At 36.8% G+C, this 23,909-nt stretch overlaps 1 protein-coding gene and 1 long non-coding RNA gene across 3 annotated transcripts; one reads left to right on the top strand and one right to left on the bottom strand.

Annotated features, from left to right (window-relative positions):
* Positions 1 to 240: 240 nt before the first annotated feature.
* Positions 241 to 16,350, bottom strand: LOC132915046 (uncharacterized). 2 transcript variants are annotated; one of them, XM_060974683.1, is made up of 4 exons: positions 15,850 to 16,336; positions 8,487 to 8,589; positions 4,736 to 5,020; positions 241 to 2,993 (listed from the first exon to the last, which is right to left on the bottom strand). In XM_060974683.1, the coding sequence occupies exons 1-4, from the start codon at positions 15,850 to 15,852 to the stop codon at positions 2,926 to 2,928; spliced, it is 459 nt and encodes a 152-aa protein (XP_060830666.1). In that variant the 5' UTR covers positions 15,853 to 16,336; the 3' UTR covers positions 241 to 2,925. The 2 variants fall into 2 exon arrangements, with proteins under 2 accessions (XP_060830666.1, XP_060830667.1); XM_060974684.1 differs by lacking the exon at positions 241 to 2,993 and adding an exon at positions 3,470 to 4,405 and having other exon boundaries at positions 15,850 to 16,350.
* A 15-nt stretch (positions 16,351 to 16,365) lies between these two features.
* On the top strand, positions 16,366 to 16,956 carry LOC132915049 (uncharacterized). The gene is made up of 2 exons (XR_009659764.1): positions 16,366 to 16,728; positions 16,841 to 16,956. It is a non-coding gene; the product is annotated as an uncharacterized LOC132915049 (long non-coding RNA).
* Positions 16,957 to 23,909: the final 6,953 nt, after the last annotated feature.

Below are 23,909 nucleotides of genomic sequence, written 5' to 3'. Positions count from 1 at the left end.
ACTCATAGCGTTAAAATTTTTTACGTCTTACGCGATAAAATAGCATAACGCTAAAAAACAGTTTCTTTACAGGAGATCATTCGTCAGTCATTTCTTGTTACGTGCTAAACGTTCTGCCGCGTATACGGTGCTGGGCAAAATTTCGTTTACCCATTAAATAACGAATAAGAAATTGAAATAACGTTTTAGTTGCGAATAAGAACGAAATTTCTTATTTAAATAAGGATCGTCCCAACGTGAAATTTATTCAATAATGCCCAACACCGCTCGCGGTACATACATATATTTACAATTCGGTAATTCAAAGACACATTATTCTTGGTATCGTCTGTACAAGCCCTTATATTGACATAGCTAAGAATTATGTATTTTGTACACAATTAACGTACTGTACATTATTTTCGACAGAAATTTCAATATTATTAAACGATCGAGGTTTTTCCATAATTACCATTCCACGTTCATCAATCATTATATTCGTCATTAATTTAATTATCGATTATTTGCAACTAAGAACAGCGAAGTCTAAGCATCGAAGTGAGTAATTTGCATCGGAATTGTGCGAAATTACAATTGATCTGCTTCGAGAATTATAATTGCAAAATAATTCAATTACGCTCGTGATTCAAGTAATTTGCGATTACAAATCGAATTAAATGAAAAGTTTGCGTTACGTAATACCTTAAGTAATCAAATTACAGCGTAATTTAATTAACACAACTGTAATATACACTGTTCTCCACGATAGTAACAGTGCAGAGGATATAGTCGCGGTTAAGGAGATTATCCTTGAATCCTGGAAACATTCTCGGAAGAGAAGACCTATTTTTAATTGTCTATCTTGACCAGCAGTATATTTCTTGGATCCATCATCGATATTTTCACAGATTGAATACAATGGAACATCTTGTATTTATGCAAGTCTGTTGATGATCTTGTTTCGCATTAACAGTTTTGTTTGTGGTACGAGATTGAACAGCATTACTGTAAACGAATATTAAATATAACATAAATTGTTTTAAATTGAAACTCCTGGGAAAATGATTCGAGACGAAGATAATTCTGTTCGTATTGCTATAGTATTTCATGGATGTATTCGAAGCACAACCAGAGTTAATTACGCTGCAAGACAATTTCGTTGCCACGATTAAATTACTATTACTAACGTTATAAATAATCTTTAGGCATGTAACAAATCACACGCGTTTGTAAAAATATGAGAATTTCAGAAAATACTTACTTCTCGTTGGAAATTTTGAATACATAACGTGATTTCTGATCATAAATAAAAATATATCTCTGCGCGTGCGTTTGTCAATAGGCCAATGTTCGTACAATGAATATTTGTATAAAACTGCATATCTTATATCAAACTTTTAATTCCTAAATGTTATGATATTTACGCGTACCACGATGCAAAAAAAAGGAAAAAAAACAGACCGAGAACTTGTAAGATATCTTCGGTGGTAACAGAACCTGACAAATTTATACAAAGGATCATACTCGTTTCTGCGAACCATGTTCGCGATTCACAAGGTGCCCATGGGGGCGTACACACGTACAAACACGCTGACCTATCGGTATACAACATTCACGACGTCACGACATGAAAGATTTATTCCGTGAGACAGACAGCAAGTGTTTCCCATCGTGCGATTCTCGAGCTATACGCACACGTACACGACGTGCTCTGGTAGAAAGAGATTAAGGTGCGACGAGATCCATCTTGACGTTCTCATGTTTTTTTATAGGACAGAACTACACACGTGCAACGAGACAACCTCGATTTTCTGGAATAATTATTGACTTCGCAATTCACAATCAGTCGTTTACCGATAACGAAACAGTGGACGATTATTGATTATCAGACTGCGGATTTTTGTGCATTTGCTTGTGCATTTATTTCGACGCGTATATCCAAAAGTACGTTAGATATCCAAAGCAAGATATTCACTCTGATATTCAGTGGAGACGACACAAAGGTCCATTTCTTTGGTTCCATTCATAAAGACGTAAAAATGCACGAAAGTTCGCAATCTATTTATTACATTGAATACAAGTTACGAAACATCTTTAGGAAATGCGAAAATCGACTATTTTTCTCGACAGGAGGAAGAGGCGTCTTCGTTCGCTCTTTTCTTCCTGGAAAGCCGTGAAACAGCCGAAGACAGACTTTTTTATCCTACTTTGTCGCGAGTACAGCGTGAAAAGAGCGCGACACTTTATGAAATCCAGCAGACACGTCACAAAACGAAAATCCTGGCAAAGCGCATACTCGTTTGTCCCACTGACTATTCTCACAGCGGTCGCTCTAATAGCCTCGCAGAGTGCAACTTGAGAATGCGCTTGCAATAAAAAAAAAAAAAGAAAAAATATTCGTTCATCCGCCACTGTAAAGCGCGTAATTCTAAACGCGTTTTGTCTGGAAAAATCATTTTCTCGCAGTGCTCTCTTTTTCCAGAGCGCGTCGCCTACTTTTATCAACGACGCGTCGCAAGAGCCGCTAAATTGTCTGCGACGTTGCTGCTTCAATAATATCAAACTTGCTAACTAATCGTGGCTATTTCAATGCATATTGTGAATATGTCTCTGTTCGTTACTAACAACACGAGCTGCAACGCTCGTTTCCGATAGAACGTACTCTCCACACTCGCATTAAATCACATGCTTACAGTAGCGCACGTGTGCAACTGGCTTTCAAGGGGCAACCACACCGGCGCAACGTAACGACAAGATAAACGATGCGTGAAGTTTGAGGCCGAGCGTCGCGTCGAGTGACGGCCCGATGCTGTGTGTTTCGACAACTCCTTTCTCCTGCAACTTCGAACAACCACTTCTTCTTTTGTTGCTGCTGCGTTCCCCATCAATGGCACGTTCCGTCGATCTTGCGACCGAGGTATTCATAAAACGAAACCAGGGGCTGTGTCAACCCTGTTGTTTCGAGGTGCCTGGCGAATTCGGATCTTGCCCACCACTGCTCGATTGACCTGCAACTAATTCGTGAGAGTCAGGTGATTCGTCTCTTAACCGGCTAACACGAAATATATTTCGTCGTATCAAGTACGCCCTGTTGAGTACGACGACACAGGGACAACGTCAGATGTGATACGCGATGTCAATGGACGATCCAAATCGTTGGGAGACACTCAAGATTTGCGAAGACCTTCGAGGAAACCTACGAAATAGGACTGACTGGTTGAGAAAGAGACCGTCCGATCGTCGAAACGCTGCAGCAAACGATCTATACGGCCAATCTATCTTGAGGAGATTACACAGGAAACACGTCGAATCATTAATTCTATTATTAATTAGGCGATTAATTGAGAACGATGTAAGAAACGGTACAGAGTGCTGGGAAAATATGTGCGCGTGTCACCAGAGCAAAATAAGAATTGCCGAATGTCTGCGAGACAAATTGCAATTTTCAGAAATGAAGATTCAGAAAGGAGCTGTGAGAAAGAAGATAAAGTTTCATTTCTAGTCGTTTTATGACGTGGAACACATTTTGCTGGTTACAATTAGAATTACAAAACTATCCATAACCGTTACGCGACTAATTAGAATTACATAGGATTATGAATTCCACGTTAAATAAAATTAGAGATTCGATGAGGAACGATGCTGGTTAAAAATAGAGCATGTTCACGTTCCACCGTAATGAAACAAGAAATATCGCCATTCTTCTTACGTCCATTATTTCTGATTAGAGTGTAACTTTACATTATGTCAAGAGTAATAAAGGCTCATGCATAGTAAGCGAGCGAAGGCCAGAGCATCTGAATATTAAGAAAACGGCAGAATCGGCCTTGATTTAACGATAATACAGGCGAGTACCAGCGTACTACGATGCTCGTTTCGAACAAAGATCCATAAAACGAATAAGAATTAAAACAATATAAAAAGATTACATACTTTTCCCAAGTGTCGCGTTATCATCGATAAATAAATTCAAACAGCCCTTCTTTCGATATCTTGCGAGTACCTGGCACAACGAACGATACGTCCCCAAATTTATCGTAGCTGTTAGCGATCGTCGCTGATACGCTTTATGTCACGGCTGTGGCGTTTTGGTTTGGAGTCCCTGGGCGATTGCACAGATTGAACGGACACTTCGCACGTAGAAAAGCCGCTTCGGCTCTTGCCACACACAGCCGTGCCGTAAATTAAGGATTCCGAAGGGTCTCGACTGGCGTCAAGCACCGGAGTCTCAGTTCTTCGGACTCGAAGGAATTTTCTCGCAGTCACCGGACAGGCAACCTTCCATGATTCCAGAAAAGGCAAATTTCTACCAGAGAGACACGCGAGATCTCTGAGATGTGCCGATTGGGTCTTGTTTCTTAGAGAAGCGGGGCAATCGGCAACCTCGAAGACTGTCGATCGGAAGGATGACTCCTGGAGGAGGTGGCTGAGGCAAGGAAGACAATTTTAGAGTTCCGAAGCGAAGTTGGAAGCGAAAGAACCGGCACTCGTCCGGTTCGGCAAATTTCGCAGGATTTTTGGCGCGTGCTAATCCTCAAACGACCAGATTTTTCTTTTTGTTTCGATTTTTATCCACCGTGTGCATCGCCAAGAAATTCCCTCTGGACGTGGCTTCTTACGTTCGTAATAAATCGAAAGTGGCAACGATAAAAATGAAAAATCAAGAGAAAGAAACGATATTAAATGCGGCGTCTGCGAGTGTTCGGATGCTTCCACAAGCTTACGTTTAAGTATATTTATCGTATGGCTAACCAACCTGTCTCCATGGAAAGCTCCTCGAATCGATCCGGCAGATCCAACATCGCAGGCTCAGCGTGGCGGCCCAAAATCTCCGTCAGGGCATTCCTCCTTCCGGCTCTTCCGGTCGAAAGGAACTCTTTCGCCCTGTCGTCGCCCTCGTAGGAGCCTGGGCTGCGCGCACCACGCATGTAAGTTCCCGAACCATTTCCTGTTGCCCCAGGATCCTTCGTTTCCGGTACATTGCCGATCTCCGCGGGACTGATTGATCCCGATCGTCCCGGCGTTAGCATCTTTTTCAACGCTGCAGCAGACAGATCGAGTTATTTTAATCTATTCCTTCGGGCGCTTCGATAAAGTTCCAAGACAGACCCTTCCAAGTAACTAGCTCCAACACTATTTAATTGAGATTAGATTTGCCTACAATGTTATTAGTATCGTTTGCATAGAATTTTAGTATCATTTATTTGCATAGAATTGTAGTGATGTTATTCGTATACGATTTTATTATTGTTGTCTGTGTGCAATGTTATTGTTGTTATCTGCATACAATGTTATTAGTTGCTATGCGTACACAATGTTATCATTGTTATTTGTACACAATGTTAGCATTGTTGTATGTATACAATCTTGTTATTATTATCTGCATACAGTATTATTATTTTGCTATGTGTACACAATGGTATTATTGTTATTTGTATACAGTCTTGTTATTATTATCTGCATACAGTGTTATTACTGTTATGGGTACATAATGTTATTATTGTTATTTGTACATATTGTTATCAATCGATCGTCGTCATCATCGTCAATTGATAGCACGTGATACGGTAATTGGATATCCATTGCGTTTCATTAGGTGCGAAGTGCAAACTATTTGGCCTGGAGGTTTCTGAAAGAACCGTGTCACCGATGCAAAGAATATTTTATTTCGAGCGCGGCACGTTTGCCCGTACAATTACGAGATAAAACAACGCGTCGTTCAAATCTGTGTACGAAATACCATCGGTTGTTTTAAAACTTTGGTTCAACGCACCGGGAAGATTATTTTTGTAATTTAAAATCATAGAAGGGAGTTGCAAGTGGAAAAATTCGTGCTTGTCAAATTTCCATAAACTTAAACTTTTACTAGATATCGTAAAAGAAATTATCGACGATCGATCGAATATTATCTACGAAAAATACAAATACATTAGAAAAATATACTTCACCAGGTTCGATTTAGAGAAGAAAAAGTCAGGGACGGAAGAGAATTGACGTTAAACCTTTTATATCGATGCTTCGCTGCTTTTTATAATCACTATTCGTAAGTTCGATTGGGAAAATTAATTTCTCGACGATGTAAACGATTTATGGTATAACAAGCGATTACGATACTTCGATATAAGACACTAAGTTCGTAGACACAGAAAAAAAACGACTGACTTAGCCGAAAACAGCGTCAAGTGATAAATTTATCTTAGTACGCGATAAGATTATATTAATATGATATAATTTGTATCCCCTAACTTTGATGCGAACGGCGTTTTTTTTTAAAACGATGCAGCTTTAACACATACGTTTATATCATTTACTTTTATTAAGATAGGACGTGACAATCCAGCAAAACAAACAAAAATAGAAGATACGTTTTGTTTCGCAACGTTCCACGTATTTCGTATTAAATAAATAATTAAATACTCCAAAATCATAAAAGCATTACTCGAATAAACCAAACAACGTTCTGGTTTTGTAAAAAATGAAATAATAATAAATTTTATATTAATAAATTCGAATTAAGCGTTGTGCTCGCGTAAATATAAAATTTTAATTACCTATCGTTTTTATACGTTCCGATTATTCGTTATATTTGGCGAATATATGCCCGATATCGATCGAAAGTCATCTGTTGCTCTGAAATATTTATACAACGCAAAAAGTGTAAAACATACCATTTTGTATCACTCACGACGCTATATTATAATCAACGACGCAATATGATAATTAACTCTGCTGTCCTCCTTGCTCTTTTCCTTCACCTTTGTGTCTCTTCGGATATTTACTTCTTTTTCTTGCCTATTTTATTCGCAGAAGTCGCGGAATACGCAAAAGCTGTAGAAATTCTATGGAACAGTAAAGACTAAAATATTAAAGGGAAAGGAGCTAAGTTCCAACAAAGTTGAGCAATATCTATATCGAAATATAAAAATATAATATTCATGTAGGCTCGAGGAAAACAGCAGAGTTAAACGATACTACGCGCATAGCCGTCGATAAGGCGAGGTTAGCTTTAATTCTCACCTAAGGCTATTAGAAATTCCAAACTTCGCGCGACAAAAGTTGCCAAGGATACTTCGACGTTGCAATCTAAAAACGCACGCGTTTCTCGTTACATCGACAGTCGATAAAACAGTTATCAAATAATGGAATAACAGAAACACGAATCACGCTAAAAAGGATTAAATCGGAGGGAGGTAGTCCCGATTCCCTTTATTACTGTCGTATTTAATCTGGCTTTAATCCAGTTGGCAGTCCGAAAGCGGAAAGTTTCTCGAGGTGGATAGCGGCACGATTGCCGAGGATATCTAACAGAATTTCCTCTGAGAATGTCCGGCGAAACAATACAAACAATAAACGATGTTTTCCTTCGTCCCTTTTTTACGCGTTAGCTTCCTTCTTTTCCTACTTTTCCACCACTAAAACCGCTAACTTTCTCTTCGTTGAACGGTATTTCTCAATAAAAATCAGAGCGGTGTTTGGTATTTTCGCGACACATCCAGATCATTTTTTTAAACGGACTATACGATACGCAGGTATTTTCGTATTTAATTTTAGCCCATTCCAAGACGAGTTCAATGAACCGTGGCTTGGCTTTCCGACTGAATCCGCAGCTATTTAAAATGAATCGAAAGTCTCCTTCGCTGGACAATTCTACAGAAGAATAGTCTTTTTAGATATTCGTAAAGTTAACCTTGGGTATCGATACATTGATGAGCGCATTTAGTCCGGATGATGTCATAAAACTGGAAAATCAGATGAACTCATCGAGCAACAAATTTTTAAATACATCACGAACCGTTTAGATTTGACTGATTCATAAATCGTGTTTCGATATGCTCGATTTGCATTTGGCTACTGTTACATGTCATTCATCTTAAATATTCGCTGTCGACACGAAATTAAGATGTCACGAACGTCGGAGAGCGTTAATCAAGCTATAAAATAAATCAAGTACAGCGCAAGATGTAAGCGAAGAACAACTATGCCAAGTAGGCGACAGGGAAAAAACCAGGATACAATGTGACGACGATGTGATGTCAGTTACTAGCAATAAAGATGAGAATAAGACTCAGAGAGATAGTGCAAATCAAAGAAAGATCGTTATTTACATAGCTGCTCACATACTTTTGTAATATTATTACTTTCTTACTTATATGTTATAATATTGAGTACAAATTATTATTAGTATCTAAGCTTCTAGCGGATTAGTAAGCGAAAGCCTAACAGAAGGATAACGATAATAATAATAACAATAATAAAAGAAAATAATGAAACAAAATTATAAAGTCAGCTGAAATCACATTCAGTCAATTTTCAGATATCGCGCTAAAAAGTTCGAAGAAAGTAATCCTTTCTCCTTCTTTCTAACGATAAGTACAAAGATTACCCTTATACCGTGATAAAACAAAAAGTACCGAGGTTAATTTAAACGTTAGTACTTGTGTTAGTGTAAATTAGGATTAAATAAAAATTTAGCACGTACGTTTGGAATTAAAAAAAAAAAAAAATACCTTTTTCACGCAGGAGACGTTTTTTCCGGCGCCCTTTGTACGTCGAGTGGTCGAAAACGGCAAGGCAATTTCTCCCTGCCACTGACACTTTGCGCAGCTTCACCTAATCGAGTATCGTTTAGAATTATAAGCTACTGTTTAGGCCGACGAGATACCTTAAAATTCAAATTGATTATAAAATATAAAATGAAACAAATAAACGAAGAAACAAAACGTGCAATCGTTTCAAATTACCCGTAGCGTTTCGCACGAATAAAATTTCGTAACGATACACCAACTATCTGAGTAATTTCCGAAATGTTCAAATCCTATCTAAAGAATTTCCAGAATGTTGAAATTCTATCTGAAAAATTCCCAAGAGGCTCAAAAATCCTATCTGAAAAAAATTTCCAAAATTCAGTAAGAAATATAGTTAGCAATTTATAGATTTCCAGATTTTCAATATGAACCTTCGTTTCTACAACGATATGTACCAATTTCAGGAACTTTTGACGGCGACGGAAAATTTTTCGCGTGGGACAGTGTTCAATCAGTGCTATTCAAATCCTTTCAGAGATATTTTCACTCTAGGGGAGCAAGTATACGATCGACGAGTCAGCTATGTAAATGCTAGAAATGTAAAATTGCACTAATATAGGATGCTCTTATATCATAATTTCAACTCCAAAGTAACACAAGTTGGAAACGAGATCTTTATGGGATAAAATTAAACGATTACGTATGTACATGTGTGCACTGGAAGTTTTCTGTGAAATAATTATAAGCCTAAATCGAAACTATGGCTCGGAGTTGTTCTGTGGATTGGTAATTTTTTACAAAACGAATGTCACAAAATTATGGGATCCGTACAGCGTTCAACCAATTATTTGCCACACTGGAGGTTTCTGCCTAAGTTGGCGCATTTGGAGCTAGTTAGCGTGACACATTCTTTAACAAGAATATTTCGTTAAAATTTTTCTCTTACAAATTCTCATGTATATTCATATAGGATATTGGAGAACAGCGATAAATATTTTGTAAACGTGAAATTTCCCAAGCAGGAAAAGAGCGTTCGCGTTAAAGCGGAATATTAAAAACTGACGAAGAACCCATTAATTTCTAGGTGTTTCAAACATGACTTAAATTATAATTTTTGTATGTCGTGTATACGCTTTGAAGCTTCCTCTACGAGCTTCGACAAAGTAAACTGTGATCATGCTTTTAGCGTCAAGGAAATTTAAATTAATATGGAGCAAAGAAAAATGTAATTAAAATTCTATGCATACACTGTCATTCTGACACTGTCATTTTTTCAAAAATAATCTCCATAAAATTTAACGAGATCAACTCCGCTCAAATCTACCAATAAACAAGAAAGAATTTTGGGATAATATAGTAAAAACCGCATTTAAAATACGATCTCGTTGTTGTTACTTAAACCTGCGTTAATTGCGCAGACAACGTCCATTGTATCACTGTGGTGCTCAAAACTCACGCGCAAATTCTAGTACTCTAAAGTGCACAACTCTGAAACCTCTATTTCCAAATTTCTAACAATAAGACGCCAGTACTCTCGTGTCTCGATCCTGTATTTTCCGTAAAAAGGAAAATTAAAAATTCATTTAAAAACCATAGATACGCAGTTGCGAATTATCGAGACACTAAGATGGCTGTGGCTTTGAAACAAGATCGCACAAGACACGCGTTAGTATCAATTTTTCTGAAGTGGATTCCACATATTACAATACACGCTGTATAGTAGTTTGCAAATATATAAAAATCTATCGTACCGTTAACCATTAGTGTTAGGAAGAAATCGCTTGTTATATTATATTACCCATTAAATTTCCTTCGTTTTTCCTTTTTTTTTTTTTAATTATTTTCTTCGTTCTTATCAGCTCGTAGATATGGTCCAATTATCCAGCACATTTGATTATCCGGCACAGTCTCGATCCTGGCTATGCCGGATAATGGGAATTCTAGCGTACCAATATCGAGAGAAATTGCTTCATAGACGCAAACGGTGCAAAAATCTTTATTATAGTAAATATTCGATATGATTTGCTTCCGCTGTAATGCAACACTCACATTGTGGTACATCTTCGAATATTGCTCTTCGTCTATCGAGTAATTTCGATCGATATTAGTAATATTTTGTGTTGGCAATCCCGAGCTAACTTAGGTACTTCAGAATCAATCTCGTTGTTTACGTTCAACGAAGAAACTCACTCGCGACGTCCAATGTTCGTAAATGATAAAAATCGATTTTACGCCAAAAGCATTGACCGCGGGGATCAAGACGCTTGGACGCGTTTGCTCCTCTTGGTACGTGAACTGTAAACTCTTATAGTCATGTACCCTCTCTTCTTAACAATCTGTTACATTGGTTTGCTTATACATTTACAATTTCTTAAAAAAGAAAGTTGTAGTCCAAAAATTTAAAAGTTACGTGCTCTTTGTCTACACGAATGTCGTAGATCTTTTGTTCTCCCTTCTTTCTTTTTTTTTTTTTTTTTTTTTTAATCTTGGGTTATTTAGCGACTACTTGCTGGTCACGTTACTTTGGTATCTGGTACTTCAGTAACTCGATTGCGTTTATCGTTTAAATACGGTTCCTGAGATGTGTACATTGTTGATGAACGAGATTACGATGATACTCCATTTATCTCAACGAAATTGTATTTACTAATGAAATTTCAATTGCTAATGAAGTTTCGAAACGTTTTACGGCTATAACACACGCAATATACGCATAAAAGTATGGTAGTATCCTATTCTATGCTCTATGTATCGTTGTAGGTTATCCGCTACCAATACGGTAATTGTTATCGAGCAAGAAGGAATATAAAATACAGCGTAGTTTCGATGAAAGATTTTGAGCAAAATTTCAATTTACAGGTGACTGTTGCAATTAAATATAATTTTGCCGAACCACTGTGTACGTTTGATTTTACACGTGTATCGCCTTTCATAGAAATTGATAAAGTCGCATCAACGCGACTTATTTTTAACGATAAGTCACACAATTTTCAAGTGTCCCAGACACAATACATTCCACGGGAAATCTAAATTAATTATGAATAATTCAAGAGATCAAACTCATCATTTTCTAATGTTTATCATGCAAACTAAATTATTCGATAAATTAGCATAGTACAATGTTAATATTTCCTAGATTAATATATCCTCCTATAGTGACGCTAATAACCTTGTAGTTGATGTGACATTAAACCTTGTCTGGACTGCAAACTCATATCCAAAGAGCACGTCAAAATAGTAATTGAAAATGCTTATAAAAATGAAAAAAAAGACAAATATATCGCTTGACAAACAGGAAGGCAGTACTCCGCGTAGAGAATAAATTACCAATGTACAAAACGATCATTAAACCCATACACAGATTTATGGAGAATAGTCACGTTGGTAACAGCAGTAAACAACCGCGTGGGTAAATTTCAATCGCTGCAATCAATTCTGCTGACAACAGTTTGTTAACGGTTCGTGATACGTCAGAAACGAAGATCTACGGAAAGATCCAGAAATATCAACTATTCGAGAGGAAACTAAGAGGAACATAAGAAAAGCGCGTTGCACAACATCCTAATCAACTAGTCTTGCGGACGTACAAAGATCGGATTAAACGAGGCTTAAAAAGGAAACACCCTGCTGATCTTCTATAGAATTCTCACAGGATACTGTAAGACGACGTCCTACCGGGGATAATCATCCACGTAATAATTTATAGCTAGAAGAATTTACCGAATGTCTAACAAGACAAATTGCAGAGAGAAATAGCTAAAATAAAACGAAGAACGTCAAAGTCCAGTTGAAAAGGAAGCATCGCGAGAAATGAAACTACAACAGTTGAGACACAGACGAGGAGTTTATCTGAAACGATATTTTGCAGTAGAAACAGAAGAAGATAATATAAAAGCTCTTTGAAAAGCAGTCGTTCGAATAAAAAAAAATAAAATGTACACGTCCGATCTTCTGCGCGCTATTATATTATCTTCCCTGAATAAACGAAGGAATGTAAAAAGAAATAAAAGGCAATGACAGAATGAAAAGAACGGATCCACGCGCAAAACTTCTACGCTGCAGTTGCGCACGAAAAAATGTAGTTTTCCACGTCGCACAGAATTCGAGTAGTCGAATGGAGCGTATAAAGGGTGTCCCGCGTGACGCGACTCAGTATTTTTCAGCCATTTGCGGCCATGCAACGAATAATGTTTTGAACTATATCGACGGGTGAAATATTATTTCCACCATCGTGAACGTGACATTAAGTAAACAGAAATATGTGTGACACGTTTTTTGAATTTTTCGTAAAATCCTGTACCATCTCGTGGAAAAAACGACACATGGTCTTATATTTACGTTCCCTAAACAGCCCTTGGTTTCGCTATGAAAACAAAGTATTTTTGGAATATTTTATCGTCGTTCGCAGTACACTCGGCGACATTAAACTACGATTCGATACATTCTTTTATTACATGGCCGCAGATGGCAGAAAATACGAGCCGCGTTACGCGAGACACCCTATACACGAGTATATCGAAGTAGTCCCGAAAAATATGATCGCGTCACCTGCAGTTCGAGTATTTAAACGGGATACGCAGGTCTAGTCGCGAAAAAATTAAACAACAAATTGCTAGCATTTGTAGAAAATATACTATGCAGGGTGCTCAAAATATTTTCTGTAAAATATTTTCTATTAGTAGATTATCGTTATACTTTTTCTTCGGTGAATGATAGAAGTGCGTCGCGAATTCCCTACATTAATTTCTAATGTGTGCTAACTCTAGAGTAATCTTTCTCTTTTAAGTTCTATTCAAATAGAAATTCAATGGCGTAATATCTAACGATCTTGGGTTAGGTTAGTACCAAGAATAATGCTCGTTTAATCATTAGAATTACCCTCTTGAATCATACTGGCATACGTTCGTAAGTTTAGTTCCTTTTTTAGCTTAAGTATAATTCTACAGGATATAATAAATCATTACACTGAATAAATATTGCTGAGTGCAGAAAATTGTCTCCCAAATAGACACATCTTAAATTCTTTAAAAAATAATTTATATTTTTTTGATCATAACGATTCGGCTCTCAAGAAATTCAAGGCTGCATAATCCATCATGCCATTTCGTATTTTTGTTGTAATTTTTAAATTGCAATTAAATATTCAATAAAGTATTTACGACTCCTACATCTTTCTTAACTTCTATTCGTAGAATATGTTAGCTTCGCAAAAGATACCCAGGATATCCTATATAGAGTGATTCTAATAACTGAGCCAATTAACTTAAATTAAATTAAACTAAATTAAATCAACTAAATGAAATTAAAAATTGAAATTAAAAAGACGTCGTAGAGGTAAATTTTGCGTTGTTTCACGAGCCTCCTCGCCATGTGGCACAATTTTGTTTACAAGTGCTTGCAAGTTACCGTGCTTCTTTCTATTTTTCCAATAAAATTCTACTACTCTGTTTGCGTAAATGTATCTCTCCTCCTATTACGCTACGAATTTCATTCCTTCGAGAACTTCTAATGAGTATTCAAACCTTTCACTCACGTTCTAGGTACTCTTAAGAAAATTGATTATATTTTCCATTATGACGTCTAAGTTTTCAACGCTCGTGTTCAACGCGTTAAAATTAAATCATCACATGAGTATCGTGTTTCCTTGCAGTTCATTATAACTCTCATGTTATTACATAGTGTTGGCGTTATTTCGTATTTGACCATTCACGTAATTCACTTAGTAATCATACAGTAACGACTAAACTATATGATGGAAAATAGTAAGAAACGCATGAACGATACAACGAGATACGATGGTGAAACGATTGAGAATTTGCCACAAATTTTTTAAAACGTGAAATATACGATAAATTTTAAAAACGTAATAATACAATTGGTATTCGATAAGACCCATAGTACTGTTTTATTTAAGTTTAAAGTATTTGTTTTAATTTTTGAATGAAAGGTCGTTGGATGTAATTTTATTAAATTACTATTAACTTAGATTATAGAATTTCTAATAAATTTCCAATAATTTAGTTAAAACAAATTATTAACGAGTCTAGAATAAAACTGTTACTATATGTTTTTGAAATAAGATGCACCTTGATATGAATATACGAGAGTTTAATAAAAATGTTTACCTTTCAAGCTATATATGCGTGTGTTAAATAAAAACGTTTATTTTTGTAAAAAATATTCTACCAATTATTCTTCGTGTAAAACAAAAATATTTGTACATTCGTAGAAACCTTTTTTAAAATATGATTAACATTTATTTTTAACGTTACATGTTATGCTATGGTAATAGAAATATTAAAAAAGAAAATAAATATTCGTCTTTGATAGAACGATCCATAGCGCAAGAACTTTTAGATATTAATTTCATTAAGAAATTTAATAACAGAATCTCATATATCAATTCGGAGCAAACATATGTAATGCAAATTTCATATAAATAGCTTGCAATTGTATTTACGATACACCATGCATATATAGCTTGAAAAATATTAATTGTGCTACTGCTACATCTTACGATTTTTAAGAAATACAAATATTTTTAAAATGTTCAAAGAACATTGCCTAAAGAAAAAAACTAGGATCAAATAATTATTCCAAAGAGGATAAATTTTGGATAAACTAAATTCCATTAAAATTCATAAATCGTGCATTTTGTCAACAAATTTACAAGACCTCCAAGGTGCTAATAAATAATAGTTTAAGCTATTTTATAACTGCGTTAATCGAACTAATACATTTTTCATAAACATCGTGTCTAAACTGCTTGTAATTATTTAATACTGGCAAACAGTACATCGACTGACGCATCACTTATTAACGAATCTACTGTCTTATTCATACAGTAACCCTGAAAAGACAGTGATCGATTCGTACGTATCCCCGAACACAGTTACGACAAAATATGTATATCTTACGTCAGCACCACGTGCTTCCACGTAAAAGTCCGCGATACCACAGGATACTCGGTAAATTTCGTAATACCAAACGCTGATTACCGAACCGACAGAACTGTCACATTCTAACAAGATTTATTTCGGAGCCGACCCCCCGGTGAACATGAGCTGTCGCGTAACTGCAACTTCTGGCACGAACAAAATACGCAAGAAGCAAGTAACAGGCAATAACCGAAGGGAATGGTAATAAGGAGACGGATAAAGACGAAGTGATCGAGCGAGACGGTGGAGAGCAACAACGTGTGCAAGTGCAAACCGTGGAAAACAATGGTCGAAAGCATGTCACTGGAAGAATGAAAGTGGCTTGAGGAGGACATCGAGTGCGAAAGAGCAATGAGACGTGACGCAGCGACACATCAGACACATGACGTAGCGATTCACGGACTCACCATCGAGATGTTGATAGCGTTGCTCTTCCGTGTGCGTAGCTCGGTGTCGCTGGCCACTGGGTTAACTACACACGCGTCTGCAGTCGAAGCTTCACTGTCAGCGTGGGTGCTATACAGCGTGCACGCCGGTTGTAAACCAGCCGCCTGGCGAATCGATACTGCGCGAATCAAAGCATACAGCAGTTCCACGAGGGGACCGTATAATATGACGTACGATGCACGATGCACGGGACTACGAGAGGATTACGAGTAATAGAGAACAATGTGCTGGATGTCGATCCGGGAAGTCTACCAAATGGTTTTTGGCCTGTGCACACTGTTACTACTACGCGCACGAGATGCTGTTATGCGTGATCGGAACGAGCCGTACGACTTGGCAGCAATTAGCAAGTTAGCACTTGCCGGCCAATCGCAGCAGTGCAGACGTACGAGAGAAAAGGACCGATCACCACGACGAAGACGATGTCATAACTTCTCAACCGTCTGATTTCGGTTTGTCCATGAAACGAATGGGTCATGGCTTACGGCGCTCACGAAGCCGATTTTCTTTGTATTCTATCTACGTGCCGTACGCTTCGACGACCATGCGACCGCTGCCGAACCTCGCCGACTTTTGCCGAACGAGCAACAGAATTTTGGTGCCCCGTACAGGCTTTTCCAATTTTCCGATTAATGAAACATTTACAGCCGTCGTTGCTCGCTTACGTATTCTAGGTTCTAGGAATGTCGTATATGTCTTTTGGAAACTAGAGATTCCAGTTCTATCTCATTTTCTCTTATTTTACAGCGACAAATATCAAGGTATGAAACTCAGTCGACGGTACGAACTTTAAAGGTAAATTCACGTCAATGAAGTACTTGGATTTATTATTGAAAGAAGTAATTCTTATGTTACGATCTTAAGAAATTATATGTTTCTATACGATTCTGTACTTTCTCTCGTAGAAAGAACCATGTCTAAAGAATATTCATTTTGATCTGTTTCAAACAGGCTGTCTGCTCAGTCGGACAAATAAAGAATATGAACTTATGTTGGAACATAGTGCCATCTACCAGAGTCAATAACAGCTACGAGTTTTTGAAAAGCTGCCGCTTTGGAATTTGCAATACGTGATCAGAATTGCACATACAACAATTATTTAGAAGTGTTTAACATGTATTCGAAGGAACATTCTATAATTCGAAGATATATAATTAACTACAAGTTTACAGGGAATTCTGATATTAGTATATTAGTAACAAATATAATATTGCTATTGAATCTCATTGAAGTGGAATTAGTATAACATATATTTTGTAGAAGGGTAAAGCGACGAGCATGGATGAAAAATCGATGCATCGAAGTGTTTTTACTACCAAATATTGCGAGTCAAATATTGACCGATTGAAGCAGAATAGACATGAACACAATACTTCAATGTTCAATATAGAAGCGAAAAACTAATTTTATACTTTGAGGAAATATTTACTATGTGTCATATTTTCATTATATGTATACATGTATATTATACTGAGTACAATGTTCACGATGTATATAAACCGTGTAATATTTGAGTTAGAAATTACATGAACAAATTTACATTTGCACGTTGTTCGCAAAAATTATTACGATCTAGATAAGACTCGTAACAACGAAACAAGCTATGTTCCATTTGAAACACTTTATCGAACGATGCATACTCCGGGCGATATCTGCGCGGATCGATTAAAACGAGACACCCTGTATATATACGTAAATGTATCTATTAAATTAGGTTTACTCAACACATTGTGATATTGCACAACATTTTGGTACAGCTGTAATAAACGACTAATCGAATATTCAATATGCATCTTATTGCACGCGATAGAATTCTAACGCAATCTGTATCTATATTTCTAGCTGACAAGAGGAAATCATTTCTGCAATCGAGGTCAATGAGTTTAACACTTTTATAAACTTAGACCTCTATACCTACCGTTAGGAAATGTCATTTACTTTTCCCTCGATCAGAGAAGAAGAAGCATCATTACAGATTCTATACGGAGAGCAGCCAAAAAGGGGGACCCATAAATATCTAAAGAATCTGTCAGTTAATCTGAATCTATATTTGAATAAGCGAAATATCATATCGGAAGTCTGATTGTTCGTTCTATTATCCGGGAAATTCCATTACCCGAGTATTTTTGTCGGATTAGGGAAGCTCCGACTAAAACTATTTAATACGTGTATTTATTTATCTATAAGGAATATGTCTTGTCTGCAAGGAAGTTGCGGGCGAGCGATTGACGCTTGTTTGGCACGTTACGAATTTAAATTTTCAGAGATAATACAAGATCGTCGAAACGTGGTCCATGGTAAACGAAAGGATAGGAACCACCGTTTTGTCGTATTGGAATTTGACTATTTTTAAAAATCATATTTTAGAATATCTCGTCGATACAATTCCAATGTTTTCCAATAATGAGAAACGCGTCGAATAAATTATTCGTATAAACGGATCGAAACTTTCTTTAAACTTCTCTTGCGCCGCCTTTTGGAAGATTTGGCGCATTACTAATAAACGTCACGTACTGTGTGTAACTGTATAAATTACAGGTTGGACAATGCGGAACAGAAGAGGCCATGCCGTTAACGAACGATTACGTAAGCGACGCTTTCGTCAGAATTTTTCTCCTTTGAACAAATGCGTGTGACCGCTTAGAAATTTTATATCATTTTTTTAAGGAGAACGGGACAAGCACACAAGAAATACCATCATCATTAAATTATTGCAAATACCAATTTCATTTTGAGACGCTACGTCATAAAATTCTGGTCTCGAGTTCGTTTTTCCATTGTCCAGACTTTTAGCATAATTTAATATTACATTAATGTGTATCATTCGAAGAATACTCCACGGTCACTATTCTGAGACGTAACACCTCTTGAATCGCTTCGCTTAACAAATCCTTTGTCAGTTTCTAATCGTAACAGTCGACCGAGGCTTCTCATTAAAAGCTTGCACGATATTAGAATAGTAAATGTCTTGCGAGTCTCGTGCATAGACTATCTCGGATTACGAATATTAAAAAATCGTTATTGATAAGCGTAGTTTCTCGCTTTAACGAGAAAGAATCAAAGATATAGCAACGATAGGAGCAGCAGACTACCTGACCTTAAATATATCACTATCGTTGAGAAGAATTATTGCACAGGAAAGATTAGCTGGCAAACAACGACGATAGCACATGGACTGAAATATAAAATAGAAGAGAACCTGCCGTGTCAACGATGCAACACCGGGGAAATAGAAAATAGAAAACACATATACCAAGCGACTGCACGATGTATGCAGAAGGCCACTGAGACTATATACGGACGCACATTGAGGAATAAAGAATGGCCAGAGATAGCAAGAAGAGCAACCGAATGACAAATATGACAAGTGCAGGATCTTGTGAAACGAGACGCCAAGTTGAGGACTTCCTGCATGAACAACAGACGGACCAGAGAAGAACTAACAGGAACGAAATAAATTTAGATCGCTTAGCTACTAGATCAGCGGTAAATCAGTAGAATTAACAGCGATCCGGCAACAGGCGTTCAAGATTGCTTATTACAACGTACAACAAACAAAATCTGCGTCATTCTCATCGATAGCAAACTGGATTACCAAACGGAAAATTAAAATCAATCGAACTAACTCAAACCGCATGAGATTCGCCTTAAGGGAAAGCATGTAACAGCGAAGAGGAAACAAATAGATCTAAGATGCAAAAATATGTACAGCCTGTTTAGCAGAAAATCAACATTATCGCACGATGACAGATACACCATGGTATATGTCGAATAAAACGTTCCACGATGATCCTGACGTCCCATTCGTCACAGAGACGATACAGGAAAGAGGCAACGGCTAACACATCTGACTAGATCCTCGCAGCAATTCTCTCGTTCAACTTGCACTCACACACAAAGATTGTCCTTAAGGAACATGATCCTGGAAGATTGAGGAGACAATGGCCAGGTGATCTCGAACGAGCTATAGGAGGAGAAGGCTCGATGGAGGACTTGTAACGACGTATAATGGATCTGAGACACTAAACCACTAAATCGACCTACAGAATCCACACTTCGACCCTGATTGATGCAAAGGGGAAGAAAGAAATCGATGGCAAGGATGCTGTCACATCCATCAACAATGTATACCAGTTCTGATGACATCGAGCTTGATGTATTGGAAACAAATCACTATGTGATTAAATTTTCCTCGAACGTGTCCTTTTAATCCGCCCTGATATCATCACTCTCGGAACTTTAAGCGAAAATCTCCGTACGATACGATACAATATTTCGTTCCAATGGCACACCACAAATGGCTTTCTCAAGATATTAATTAGATCATTAAAATATTAAGCGAAAATTGGAGAACTTCAACGGAGATAGGGGAACTTCTTTCGAGACACGTGTCAACAGTTCGATTCGTATGGGCTTTCGTTTCGTCGAATTTCGCATGTGGCCAGCATGCAGGAACTCGAATGGCATCAACTGTATTAGGTTCAATAACTCGCACGTGGCATTTATGTTCACGATGATGCAGTCAGCTTTAATTAAAATAACTAACGTGCTGCGCGTAACATTATAGCGTAGAGAAGGCCGGTCGCTTCGCGAACATCGCGCCGCGTGAATCGACAATGAATTATTGTCACTTTTCTTTGGCCAGCAATCACTGATCCATTGACACATAAAGAGCATCGGAGTATCGCTGATTTTCATCAGTCCCGGCAGAGAATTTTGTATGCGTCGTTCGTGTTGTTTGAAATAATTCGGCGCAAGTTAATGCACCCGGAATTAACCACCGCCTGTCGTACGAATTATTATTTGCGGACGATCCTTCTCGTGCATGTCGTCGCATTACTTCCCAAATTCCATATATGGACGATTAAGAGAAGAGCAACGTACTTCGCTTTCTGTCAATAATACAAGAAATATCTAGTCTATGCTTGCGTTATAACGTGAACGGTATATTTTCAATAGCTTTTACTTTTAACTCGAAAGGCTTTTATTTGTAAGTCCTTCGTTCTCAATTCGTTTCAACGAATATTATATTGCATTGTTTAAATATTGAGTTGGAATAGGCGAATGAACAATTGTTGCACATTCTCGCGCGGAGAATTATTATATATCTCGAGTGAAACGGTAAATATCAAGAGAAATCATAGTTGTGATCAGTTAATTATCTAATTGTTATTCATTCCAATTATAGTCGGGTTTTCATATCGTGAGACACGATTAGAATACGTACGTTAGAGTATTATCCTTTAATATTATAATTGTCCTGCTACACCAGTAGCAATTGCTTGCTAATTAGTTATTGTAAGACAATTGAAACGTAATAACTGAGTTTATCGTTTAAATAAAATTACTGACACGTACGTGTACTGTTCATGAGACTCTGAACCCTCCAATTAAAAAAGAAATTGGACTGTTGAGCGCTTGCAATTGTTTTAACGCAAAAGAGATTGAAATTAATTTTTTATAATTCGAATAATTATAGTATTTGCATATCAAATAATCCATTAAAATAATCTAATTATTTTAATTTTCCTTTTATCAACAAGCAAACATTTTCGCTGCAGCGGACACGTATCTTGCTATTGCTGTTGCATAAAAAATTATTATATTTCTTACTTACTGAATAAGTATTTTACTGTTTTCTTCCTTTGTGTATAATTTACAACGTGTTATCATAAAATTCCGGGAATATTAACATGTCACGTGTACGTTCGTATGCATACAATTTTCCGCAAGTTTATAAACATTTTAATATTTAGATATTTGTGATATCGCGCCGAATATCTTATCAAATTTTATAGCCGAATTAAATATTTACCATAGCTTGTATTGCATTCTTGTCACAGCTGTTTTGCGAACTTGTTTATTTTGTATCTACCGTATAAAATATTTGTCTCTTCGTAGTCGCATTATGAATCGTTTATTTCAGATAATACTACTAAATGAACATATCAGCATAGAGGAAAGAGTTACGTATATTTTATTCAATTTTGTACTTTTAAATCTCCCATAAATTATAAGTGCATAAAACTCCGCAGTCTGATCATACTAAATATGATACGATATATTTAGTTTAGCACATTACAGATTGGTGATCCAGCGTTGATATTATACGAACGTGCATACGTACAAATCTGATCGTAAATACATCGACAGTCATAAGTACTTTGGCGCGCAAGTGTTAGTAAAGTATGTGAATTAATGAGAAATTAACGATCAAAGGTAATGCTATCTTCTCGAAATTAGCATGATACGAAACTTAAATTGTCTGTTTAAGAGCTTGTTAGTCCTACGTTAAAATTAAGTACAAGACTCGTCATGGTGTAATAAATGTAATTCCTATAATTAAGAGAAAAATATCAGGTTGAAAGAACCTTCTCTATGTTATTTGTAGCGTGGCGACCAAATGAATTGAGGTAAATAAATTCCTCGAGTATCGAAATTTCTTCACAATGCATGACGCTTACAAATGTTAATCTTTTCAGTTAGTTTTAATCCTAATATGGTCCTTGGATACTTACATCTCTATCTCGCTCTTGATTCAGCAAGTAAATCACTTTTTGTGTTTTTTAAAGTATAAAATAAAATCCTGGATCGTTCTGTCCGTAATTTCCTAACTAAATTACATCCTGTCAGAAATAAACACGTGTCTACGTACATTCGAGCGACGATATACAAGATGTACAGTATAATCCAGACACTCGTACGGCCAAAAGTAGCAGTTAAAATGCAGCTGGATGCGTGAGTTTTTATTTGTATTCATCGTATGAATGAATTCAAGTTTAAGGACGCTGGAATGATTTTCTTTAACCGCCAGTTGCTTCCTTTTCTTTCTCAATGAAACGTTCGTTCCGTTCTTAATATTCACGCGTATAATGTGATTAATATTTTATACGAGCCAATATGTTCACGTATAAATTCAAATTTTAAATGCAAATTTTGTTACGCGTATTTCACCATACACGCAGAATGAACAGACATATCGTAGAAATAAATATCTCGGCGGTTCTTCTCTTCTTCGAACGAGATTAGGATGTAAGAAAATTTGTAATAAATCGAAAATCTTGTTGAAAATTGCTGGTAATAACCTGGCGGTATGTAAATATTGTTACGATATCCTACGGCATATATGGACAAGAGGTGTTGATTAAAAAAAGAAAGTAATTGCAATCTTTAAATTTAGGCTGGCGAAAATGAAGAATGAAAGACACAATTCATGGAGAGCACGCGTAGAATGTGTCGTAACGATTACTAAAGAATGCAACACACAGGGGACCCCGACCCACTCTCTATTGCGATTCACACGTGTATATTAAGTATAACGAAGACTTCACAAATGTATCATTTACGATCGGCTTCGTTAAAGAAATAATAAGTGGCAAACTACGCGAACAGTCGGGGAAAGTATCATTTAAAAGAAAAAAAAAACCAGTCGTTTAAAAAGTGGACAATTTTGTACGAATAACCCGTAATTCGTATCTGTTTTACAAAATTGACAAATATATAGCGTTAAATAAGAAATGAAAGAGCGAAAGATCGTTCGGTTAAGTACGCGAAGCATTGGAATTCAGTACCTGTCGAAATATTCCTGCCTGCACGAATGTATACAGGGTGTCCTACGTAACTAGTGCAACCTGTAGCTCTGAAACGACGGAAGATAGGAGATCGTTTCGTTGAGCAAAATTAAATAATTTTGGATAATACAGCGGAACCTCCTACACGAACGTCAACATTATTTCAACGTCGTATCGAATATGAACATTTTCTACATATTAAAATATACAAGGTTCCTACACACTTGGCTTTCACAAGATTTCTGTTAACCACAGAAGTAGTAACGAACGAGGACGTAATTGGAATTCATAAAAAATTACGTCCAAGAGACGGCGATAATATGCTGACAAATGCCACGTTGAACGTGAAAAGCGAAGAACGCCGGAGAGAGTATGGGATAAATTTTTGCCGTATGAAATAACAGAAGAAAATCAAGGATCAGACTGGAGTGGAAACGACGAATAGAGCA

The sequence above is a fragment of the Bombus pascuorum genome, chromosome 16, assembly GCF_905332965.1.
Source record: "Bombus pascuorum chromosome 16, iyBomPasc1.1, whole genome shotgun sequence".
In the NCBI taxonomy this organism is placed as follows: Eukaryota; Metazoa; Arthropoda; class Insecta; order Hymenoptera; family Apidae; genus Bombus; species Bombus pascuorum.
The sequence above is the reverse complement of the archived record's forward strand: the minus strand, read 5'-3'. Positions and strand labels throughout refer to the sequence as shown.

Coding starts and splice junctions, on each gene's coding strand:
- LOC132915046 (XM_060974684.1), bottom strand. Junction 5,021..8,486: donor ACGTCTCCTGCGTGAAAAAG/GTATTTTTTTTT, acceptor TGTCTGCTGCAG/CGTTGAAAAAGATGCTAACG. Junction 4,406..4,735: donor GGAGCTTTCCATGGAGACAG/GTTGGTTAGCCA, acceptor TCCTTGCCTCAG/CCACCTCCTCCAGGAGTCAT.